This window comes from Anoplophora glabripennis, unplaced genomic scaffold (genome assembly GCF_000390285.2).
Source record: "Anoplophora glabripennis isolate ALB-LARVAE unplaced genomic scaffold, Agla_2.0 scaffold1122, whole genome shotgun sequence".
NCBI lineage: Eukaryota > Metazoa > Arthropoda > Insecta > Coleoptera > Cerambycidae > Anoplophora > Anoplophora glabripennis.
Window position 1 is genome coordinate 54130 of NW_019426068.1, and position 11162 is coordinate 65291.

General features: G+C 30.4%; 1 protein-coding gene across 1 annotated transcript in view; it reads left to right on the forward strand.

Moving 5' to 3' along the window:
• LOC108914300 (double-stranded RNA-binding protein Staufen homolog 2) overlaps positions 1-11162 on the forward strand; it is a 70522-nt gene that overhangs the window by 53672 nt on the left and 5688 nt on the right. Inside the window, exon 8 of the mRNA XM_018720075.1 lies at positions 6529-7133. Within this exon, the coding sequence (XP_018575591.1) occupies positions 6529-7133 (605 nt within the window). The remainder of the gene's footprint in view (positions 1-6528; positions 7134-11162) is intronic.

The window sequence follows — 11162 nt, forward strand, 5'->3', positions numbered from 1 at the left end:
ATTTTGACAATTTTTCCTATCTCCTTTTTTGAAAATTGGTTGCAATATAGCTTCCTTCCATTTTTTAGGTATTTTTTCTTGTCTCCATATTTTTTCCAGTATTTTGTGTATATTTTTAATTAACTGTTCGCCACCATACTTAATCATTTCTGCAGTAATTTCATCCTCACCTGGACTCCTTTCAGTTTTCAGATTTTCTATTATTGCTTTTATTTCTTCTAGGCTAGGTACTTTTTCTACGTCTTCATTTTGGTTTATATCCGTTACGTCATTAATTTGTTCTCCTACTTCTTCGGGTTCATTTAGTAATTTATCAAAATGTTTCTTCCACATTTTCAAAATTTCTTCCTCATCTATAAGTTCCCTTTTCTCATTTCTATAAAATATTGTTTTTGGTTGATACCATTTTTTTCTCATTTTACTCCTCTACAGATATTGTATTTCCTTGTTTTTGTAGTTTTCCTCCAATCGTGTTATTAATCTCTCATTATACTTTCTTTCCTTCTCTCTCATTAGATTTTTTGTTATGCGTCTTTGCCTATTGTATGCTTCTCTTGTTTCATTTGTTTCTTCCTGTAACATTTTTAATCACAACTTTCTTCTTACTTTTCCAATTCTTGGTCACATTCTTTGTCAAACCATTTTTCATTGCATTTGCTCTCACTTTTTTTCACATGTTTCCACTGCTCTTTCATACTATCTTTTACACTTCCCCACAAGGTATCTATGTCATTGGTGTCTGTTATGTTTTTTAGATTTTCATTTAAATTTTCAATATATTTCTGTTTTTCTTCTTCCAGGTTTAACCTACAGAATTTTGTTCTATTATATATTTTTTGTCTGATACTTTATTTGGGGTATTAATTGTTTCATTGTAATTCTTACCAAAAAATGGTTTGAATTTGTATCCAATCCTCTGTAACTTCTTATATTTGTAATATTCCCATTCAATTAATACATGGTCAATCTGGTTAACTGTTCTTCCATCTGGAGATTTCCATGTTCCTTTATGAATTTCCTTTCTTTGAAAGAAAGTACTTTTCACAATCAAATTTTTTTTTTTTTAGCAAAGTCAATTAATAATTTTCATTCTTAATTGTATGTTTACTAAAACTTCCTATTACTGGTTTTACCGATTTTTGCATTTCCATCTCCTAACATCATTTTCATATTGTATGTAGGCAATTCATGATTTATCTAGTTTACTGTAGAAATCCTCCTTGTTAAAGTAAAAAATTGCATTATTTAAATAGCAAATCTGTTATATTACACAAAAAATAAATTTAACAAACACACCTAATATTGATATAAGGTATGTAAACAGTTAGTTCCTGCAAAATATGCTTAGTCAACAATCTGCCTAATTAAAATTATAATCTTTCCATCCACATGTACACAATTAATAATCATAGTACATTACAATTAGTTTAGAACTGGTGAAAACACAAACACACCTCACCGGTTTTAGTAAAGTCAACCCTTAATTTGCAGTAGGTATATTAAAAATTAATTTAAAAAATTGATTGCAAATAATGAATTTGAAATTTGAATTGAGAAATATGCCTTAAATAAAATATAGCCCCCTTCTCATTAATACATAATGATTTACAATGATGCTTTATAAGCTTAGTTATCTATAACAGGACACAAATAGTTTTACTGAAAATCACAAGATTAGACTAGTTTTAAATGATTCATTTTTATCTAAAATTTTATATTTTTATTTAAAAGTTTTTGCAAAAAGTTTCGAGTGATACTAACAATTGTTGCAAGGTACTTCTGTATTTTGGCATACTGCATTGAACTAAATGTTGTATAGATACATTCTTGTATCGAGTAATATTTTGAAAGATTGTTCTTTCATTGCACAGTTTCGCTGCTTCTCTATCCATTATGGAACTTACCGAAACTTTTTATGCCCGAGCAGGTGTGTTCTGTAAGCGGTTTTTCTATACACGGTGGACGACCCACACAACCTAGCTCAAAATATTAATCAAACACTTGAAGAATATTCCTACATACAGTTCCTATAATATTTCGTTTGTTCATAATTTTCGAGATGAGAAAAATAATTAAAAAAACCATATGGTGCATTTTGAAAAAAAAAGAAAATGTCACACGACGGACTCGAACCAACGATTTCGTGACTGTCAGACCCGAACGCTACCAATTAGGCCACACTCCCAGTTGAAGAATGTGTCGCATCTAGTGGATTTAGCTGTCAGGTAAAACTTCAAAATCAATTATCTTGGTAATTTATGAACATTGGGTCGACCTACGTCGAAAAATTCTTATTCAAGGTCCAAACTACACGTACCATAAATATAAAAAATTACAAAAAACCGATTACCTTACCTTCTCCTGGTAAGATGTTTATCTAAAACGGGATCAATTTTTTTACTATAGTCTATCAGTTCTAAAAATACCCCTTTGTTTACCGAGTCGCCTTTTTCATTATGTCCACGAAGAGGAAGGTTACATGTACCACATAGTTTTAAGATATCTATAATTTTTTAAAGAAGCAATTGATTTTTCATAACTGTTTCGTTATGACTATTTATTTGTTCTGCATAAGCACTACTTAAACAAGAAGCAATATTTACTCTTCCTAAAATTAGAAAACTCACCAAGTTATTTTTGTGTTTCGGAGTTTTCATGTTTTTCAATTTTGTCCGGTAAATGTTTGAAGTCAGAAAAAAACAATAAACATGCAAAACAAAAAAATCTATTTGTTTCGTCACAACCACAAAGTCTTGTCATAAATGTTTTTATCGAATTTGCAAATAAAAGCCGGTCTACTTTTGCACTCTTTTTCCACCTGAACTAAATTCACCACTGGCGTTGGACGTCCGTTATTTTTCAAATTGACTTTTTCCTGTAAACTTAAATTACTAATAACAAGTTTTTTTTTTCACAAACCCTCATTTTAAACTTAAACTTATAAAATATAATTTTCGCGCCAAAGCAAAAACAAAACACGTATAACCACACTTCAGTGAAACGGGTTACTGCCACATGGAGTCCAAAACAAAGCATGCAAGCCTATTGTTATCTATCTCCTCCCCATGCCAATTTGTTACATCATATGTAGAAATATGCTTGCACGATAGGCTCAGATTTCAGTGACCACAATGGAGTGGGGATTGCACAGTCAAAGATAACTCTTACTAAGATAACTCTAGTCCCAGAGTGCTCCTTTACGAGCTGCCACTGCTGTGGATCCTCTGGTTGGAAGTTTTATACAAAGTTGAATGAAAGACAATTAGAGGCATACAAGTATAATAATAATATTTATTGGTGTTTAAATACGTAATACAAGTAAGTTAAAAGTTTGATTGCTTAGTATAATTGGTTTCTTATCTCAATGCGATATTATAATTTCGATAAAGCAATTCGTTAAGTATTCCAATATACTATTACTTTCATACATAGGTATAACAATAATATAAGGACCGTTAGTTGAAAATTGAGAGGTACATAATTTTATATAGGATTTTTTTGTTTAAATAGCCACTATGTAGCCCAAAAAAATCATTGATATAGCAATTTTATTATTTTTTTGGAAGCTGTGCTGCTCTTAATATTTCTCAGGTAATTAAAAGTGTCTACAGCAATTATATTTTTTTTAAACATTCATAAATACACCGTACTTCAAACAAAAAATTCCTGTATATTTCTTTGTGAAGTAAAAAGGTAAAGGTCATGAAGCTTACCAGCAATTAGGTCATGCTTGGCCCTGTTTTCCTGCTAACTTACTACTATCCACCTTAACAATCACAAACATCCACGGTTAGCCTCAGTGAATTAAATAAAACTAAAGTAATTTTAGATTTATTTAACTGTGTATGTATTAACAAAATTAATAAAGCAAAAATAACTCATTTTTCAAATAAACTAGAAGACAGAGATATTGTTAATAAAGGAGTATCGGGTACTACGGAAAAATGCAGCCAATTTCATATTATTGAGATATTTTATTTTTGCAATGTGAAATCAAATTCTATGAATTATTCTCGAATTATTTATCGATTTGTTTTTGTTTGAATTTGAATATTTAACATAGGTTCTTATGGGAAATGCTATGATGCATACCCTTGCAATCGAATTACGGGTGAAAAAATGCAAATAGTAAGACGAAAAAAATATAGACATTTACCCTGAATTAATAGATGAGAGAAAGAAAAAAGTATGTTACGGCACATTTCACAGAGAAATAAATTATCAAACATTAAAAGTTCTGACTTGTCATCTGCCAAGTAATAAACGCGAAGGAGTAGTGGCACCAGAGCAATAGAATATGAATGAGGATAGGTGGCGGGAAATTTAAATAAATGTTTGGATATACAACTTAATCATTAGAAATGGAAATGGATTACAATCAACTTGTGTTTATTTGTGTAATTCAATTTGGAATAATAAAATAAAATGAAGAATTTCCAGATAAATCATTTTTCATTTTAAAATTAACTTCAATAATTTCAGTATATTTTTTAGAATATTTTTGGCTACTCTAACATCGTATCAGTATATCAAATTGTATTATACTTTCATAAATGCAATTGCTTTTAACCCCTGTCTTATAAGGAACATTTGTAATCACAGAAGTGCACCATAGTACTATGCTACTTATGCATGTAACTAAATCATTTAAACTTTTCCACATGAATCACTTCGTGATCACAGTTTGTAAATAATTTAAAATACGTAAAAGTTCTTTGCAAAAAACATGCATGCTTTGTGCCATGTACTCCTTTGTTGATTAGTTGATGCCCTTGAACAGTATGTGGAGGCTCTAGCTCCACAATCTTCTCTTCAACAGCTTTTTTCCTGCATTTGCTATTTTCTGTTCTAATTCTCGAGCACTCATACTTTGCTTTGGTCACAAATTTTCTTTTCTACTGACTATTCTTCATTCAACATTTTATAGGTTAAAGCAATCAGCTGTGCGAGCGATTACATAGCATGATATACATGACAAGGTCTGCCAACTGATAAATAGTAAACTCAGCATAGTCGTGCGCTGTTGCCAAGTTTCTGTTGCAACTCGTGGCATTTATTTATTCATATTGGGTAAAAAATAATAATTGAAAGATAGAAACGTATAAATAATAAGTATTTTAGATTGATTTTATTCAATATCTATAAGCAAGTATCTCAATCTACTTACTTTCTAGTCACAAAGAATATTTTTCTTTGCATTGGCAGCAATGATTATTTTTTAATACGATGAGGGCAAGTATAGGGACCCCCGCGTCCCGCTTCATCCCCTGATGAAGCACCCAATCCTCCTTAAATGCACTTATCGAATTACCGAAATATTTAGTGGTGTCAGAATAGGATCGTTACCTTCGGTTAAATTTTACATAAATACAAAGTATTTATAAAATAATAGTAACAAAATTAATTTTGTTTTTCATGTTTCATTGGAATTTCTTCATTACAGTTACTATGGAAACCTAATGCTTATACAGGTATAAATATTTAGTATATATACATCATTATATACACTAGTACTTCCAAATGCAAAGTTGTAGGAAATAAGAAAAATAACTCTTTCCAGTGTTGGCAGGTTTCTGCAGTAGCTACTAAAACTATATTTTTTTAAATAGCAACACTATTTTTTTAACATAATTTGACAAGAACAATCAGCAAAAACAACAAATTTAATCTGTAGTCAGCAGTAGTAAGTAGTAAGATGAATCAGTTATTTAATCCACAAGAGAAACTTGAATTAATTTTTCTTCATGTTAGTGACTTAAGTTTATGCAATGCGTATGCTGAATTCCACGCAAGACATCCCGATAAGCCTCTTCCAAATACACATAACTTAATAAAAGTAAAAACAACTGGTAGTGTGTGCCCAAGGATCCGCAAAAGGCTCAAAATCATCTTAGCAACTGAATTAAAACGTTATTTTTATGACATTCAAATAACCAGCTGTCAAATAACACAATGGCAGCATAATAATGATGGCTCCTTTCAAATAACACAATTTTTGTTTAATTTCCAAGACCTACTATTGCTATGTGAGCTAAAGTTCCTGCTGACTACAGATTATTTTCGTTGTTTTTGCTGATTGTTCTAAAATGGCTACTCCAATAAAGAAATGTGACATAACATTTTCTACTTAGAATTTGAAGGTTTGTCAAATTATGTTAAAAAAATACGGTGTTGCCATTTAAAAAAATATCGTTTTAGTAGCTATTGCAGAAATCTGGCAACATCAGAAAGAATTATTTATAAATTTTTCTTAGTCAAGTTATTTCCTACAACTTTGCATTTCAAATAAAAAAGGCCTGTCAGGTTTTAAAAAAATAGCACTGTATTGTGAACCTCTTTTTTTGCATCAAATAATCAAAAACCAAAAAATGATGAATTGCATCTTATAATCAAATATTTTGAAAAAAAAAATATGGGAAACAACTCTATTCTGAGATTATTAATGACCATGTCCACCACAAATGCTCTGTGTATTCTATGTCGTCGATATTGTATTGCAATTACTAATATATGTATTGTATTTTGTAGGTTGCAAAAAGAAATGCTGCAGAGGCTCTTTTAGCAGAGTTAGGTTACAACAATAATACAATCACAAATAACCCTAAATCAACCATGAAGCTTGAAAAGGAATCAGAATCTATACCTATTGCTACTATTTCAGATAAAAGTCGAAAAGTGACTTTTGTGGAGGAAGCCTCAGAATCACAACCAAGTCCATCTGTTGGTGGCAGCGGAGGCCGTCAGTTAGTTCCGGGTGTACTCTTGGTCACTGAACAAAATGCTGGATTTCAGAAACAGATAAAAGACATCGATAAGCCCGGTCCAGCTCAGCCGCCACAACTAAAAGCCCCTCAGTCTATACAGGGTGTCCGTTCAAAAGACCAGCTTCTTTACTTAGCTCAGTTAATGAACATACACGTTCAGTTTTCTGATTTTCCAAAAGCAAACCACGAGATGTATTTAACTTTGGTGTCGCTAAGCACAAATCCACCTCAAGTTTGTCACGGTGAAGGACCTACAACAGAAGCTTCGCATGAGAAAGCTGCATTAGAAGCACTCAAAGTACTATCTGAATTAGGTCTTGATATTGCTCCTAATAAGGATAGTTCTACAGCTGCATCTGTCTCGGATAGGTAAGTTAAATTTAAATGTTAATCATGTGAGAAGGTCAGCATCAATTACTGAAAATCATATACACAAAAGAAATTGACTGTTACAGCTGTCATACCGAGTATTTTTAAATTTTATTTCAATGTGTGTAATATACCGATGCACACTTTCACAATGTGGTAGAAATTGTTCTGTGTTAGGGGGGCGTTTTTATACGCAATTTTGAATGAATTTTTTGTTCCAAGTCTTTAAAAGATCTAAGCAAGTTAGTAACAATATCTCCACTGTACCTATTACACAAGTTTTCTTCAGGGTGTAAGACAACTGACAGTACATTCTAAATAAGGAAAAAAAAGCATATTTTTACCTCGTGTGTTTATCCTACGTTTCCTCAACTTTACACGCCTGTTGAACATACAGAAAATTGCATACAGTAGTATAAACATAGTTACACCCAGCAGAATGCTTTTAGAAAACTATTTACACATGAATTAATCACAATTATTGAGTAGTTTTATTGAATTCGACAAAACAGTAAGGGTAAATTTTTTAATGTTTACTATTTTCCATAACGTTTTCATGCAGAAAATTAAAGGAATCCTTTGTATTTCAACATTTCTATAGTTTGGATACTGTCGAAAAGATGGCGATAGACCCACCCCCTGCCCCCCCTCCCTCCCTCAAACCTATAAATTTTGTAATAATTCTAAGAAATGTAACTACAACAAATTTAACATTCTTATAAAGTGAATATGTCTGCTAACTGTTCATTTGTACAAATATATTCAATTCTTAAAGGATTATTATTTATTAAATCTAAAACAAAATGTAATTTCACATCAATATGTTTACAATGTTTATTGTTTTCAAAATTTTTGAGCAATTTTTTTACTTTTAATGCAAATTTCACAAATAGTCATTATCAGAATTTGCAAATTGCAAACCATTTACTAAATTCAAATTTCTGATTTTTAACAGTTATAATTTAAATTTCCATATTTTTGATCCAAAGATTTTTATCATCTTTTATTGCTTTTGCATATTCTTCACAAAAATGCTCAAAAGTTTTTTTGTATAAATTATTACAACGGTTTCCCTCGATATAAATTAAATTATTTTTCTAATAATAACTTTACCATTAAAGCACACAATTTCAAAACCTGCTTTTTCTATTGATATTGACAACACATTTTTAATAATTATAGAAATTTTATTACCTTCTACCATATTTATTGTGTTAAAATCACCTACACACGTTGCTTTCATAAATTTGCCTTTTTCAGCCAATTGGATTAATCTTGGTTCATTAAACATTTTTTTATTTAACAACATTTTTTCATCATTGATATAGTGATGTCGCACCAGAGTCTGCATACCATACCGTTTGACAAGAACTTGATAAATAATTTGACGTTGTGGTAAAAGCAACAGCTCCTTCAGTTCAGAGTATCCAGCATAATGAACTTTATTTTTGCCACAGTTTTTATTTTGAAAATACTGATTTGCTTTGTGTCCCAATTTTTTACAAATATGGCACTTTATTCCACAAACACTCTGAACATGTCCTAATGTTCCACATTTGTAGCATTTCTTTTGATCTTGACTGTGTTTCTGTGCACTAAATGATCATATATTATCTTTTGCATACTCATTTGTTGATTTATCTCCATTCTTATTCATGTTAAATTCCAGCAGTTTACTTTTCACAAATTCAACAGTTAAATCACTTTCTGCCAGAGTTCTTATTACAGTTACAACATTTTCATATTCCAGGGATATTGACAATGATAAAATGCATGAAATATCTGTCTCTTTAAAATCACTTCCTAAACTTCTTAATTCACGGAAAATTCGATCACATTTAGCAAAATATTCCTGCAAATCTGTACTGCACTGATATTTGAGATTAATTAATTCTTCCAATAAGTAAAATTTTGAGCATGTACCTTTTTTTACTAAATGTTACTTCCAATTTTACTATCATGTCTATTGCTTCTTCTGTGTCTTTTACATACATTAAATGGGTGTCCGCCACACTTTGTATGATCACCATACAGGCCTTATTATTTTTCTTATGCCAATCATCATTTCTTTTGCTTAATTCAACTGGTTTCAATATTTCATTTAATTCCATTGCCCCTAGTACAGCAGAAAGCCTAAACTTCCAATTATCAAAACCATTTCCACTAAATGGAATTATGCCGTGCTTGTTTTCAACTTGTCTCGCCATTTTCTTACAAAAATTATTACTCAGCCAAACGCCAAACCAAACTTAACTTTACACTGGAACTTTCACCTTAACACATATCCTTTCCTAGGCCCATAACCTATGTTAGGTCTTTACAAAAGCGATAAGAAGATTGTGTTTTCAATAACTGTTTTTATTTTTAAACAAAACATAAAACAAACTTTACATAGCATCCGCATTTTTTTACGTCAACTTGCAACCTCTAGTATTGCCAACTCAACATTTCATAGGTTTGGTCATTTGTACCTAATCTAATCCGAATATATTTTAACAACTACTGCAAAGAAAAGTTATACTTAAAGATAAATATTTTACTTATAATAAGTGTTTTATACTTTTTTCAAAGGATAAGAAATAACAAAAAACTTCCGTTCTTTGATATCAGCAAAAAATAATGAAAGTAAACTTTATTACATACATTGTGAATCTTAAATATGTATATACAGTAAAATCTTATTAAAAACCTAAGAGTGCCGCAGTACTGGAAAATTCGAATTAATGGAATATGTATAATGTACACAATATTAAATTAAAAAATGTTACTTTTAATTATCTTTCAACTAAACTATAATTGTATAAACTGTATTCTTCAAGGACAATAGACAAACGCGGAAAAAATAACGGTGAATTATAGAGATTCTACTGTATATATTTTAACTGTAAGAAAAAAATTACAATGTTCGGTGAAGCCATTTTTCAAAATTACAAATATTTATGGATATTAATTAGTTTTTTTTTTAATCCATTCACTGACATATACACTTCGAAGGTAATTATTTATTCATGCTCACCAATTTCCCATGTCACACACACGCACCCACACACACACCCACATATACATACATACACATATACACACGCACACACTTAAAATGCCGAAGAAAATGTATTATTTTCTTTATGATACACTATATTTTTGCACTTCAACATTATATGTAATTTAAAATAATTTTTATTTGGTTAAAAAGAAATACAGTCCACTAGCCAAAAGTTACTATTTATTACCCCTAAAAAACCTGATTGCCTTAAAGTTCGTTGTTTTGTAAATTACTACTATTAAATATTATTATTATTAAATTACTATTACTCGTAATTGCAATCAACTAACTAAACTAAACTAAAAAGTATTACCAATAAATCTGTGACTGTACAGGATAGTTATTTAAAAATTGCTTCCTTTCATCATTTATTATATTGGGAAATTTCAAATTCTCAAGGCGGTGCGGGAGGGAAGCCTATGCTTATACACGGTAGTTTCGTTGTAGTACCAACCTTACATAAACTAATTTGAGCGAACTAAATATAATATATACGAATGAAATTTCTACAACACATATTAGCTTGCATATATTTTTTGTGTTTAATGCACGGCAATTAACTATTTATTTGAATAAAAGTGTCTATTTATTCATTAAGAGCTTGTAAAATTATGGGTGAAATCTGGCAACATTGCCATGGCGTGGTGGTAAAAGTTGGGTCAACTGTCATTACCGTCAACTTTGCGCGTATTCCGTAAACGTGAATGAACATCCAAGGTACAAAGGAAAAGTAATGACTGAAAAGTAATATAAAATGCATATGAAACAGAATGTGGATTGATGAGAAAAAAGTAAAATGTGCAAACCGAGAATCCATATGATAACTATCAAGAAGTTCAGTGTATGATAGTGAGACTTCGCCTTGTCAAATTGAAGATTATGACAGAACATCTATACTGTCCGTTTTGCAAAGAGATCCTTTCAAATTTTGTTTCAAATTGCTATTAATAATAATAATAATAATAATAATAATAATAATAATAATA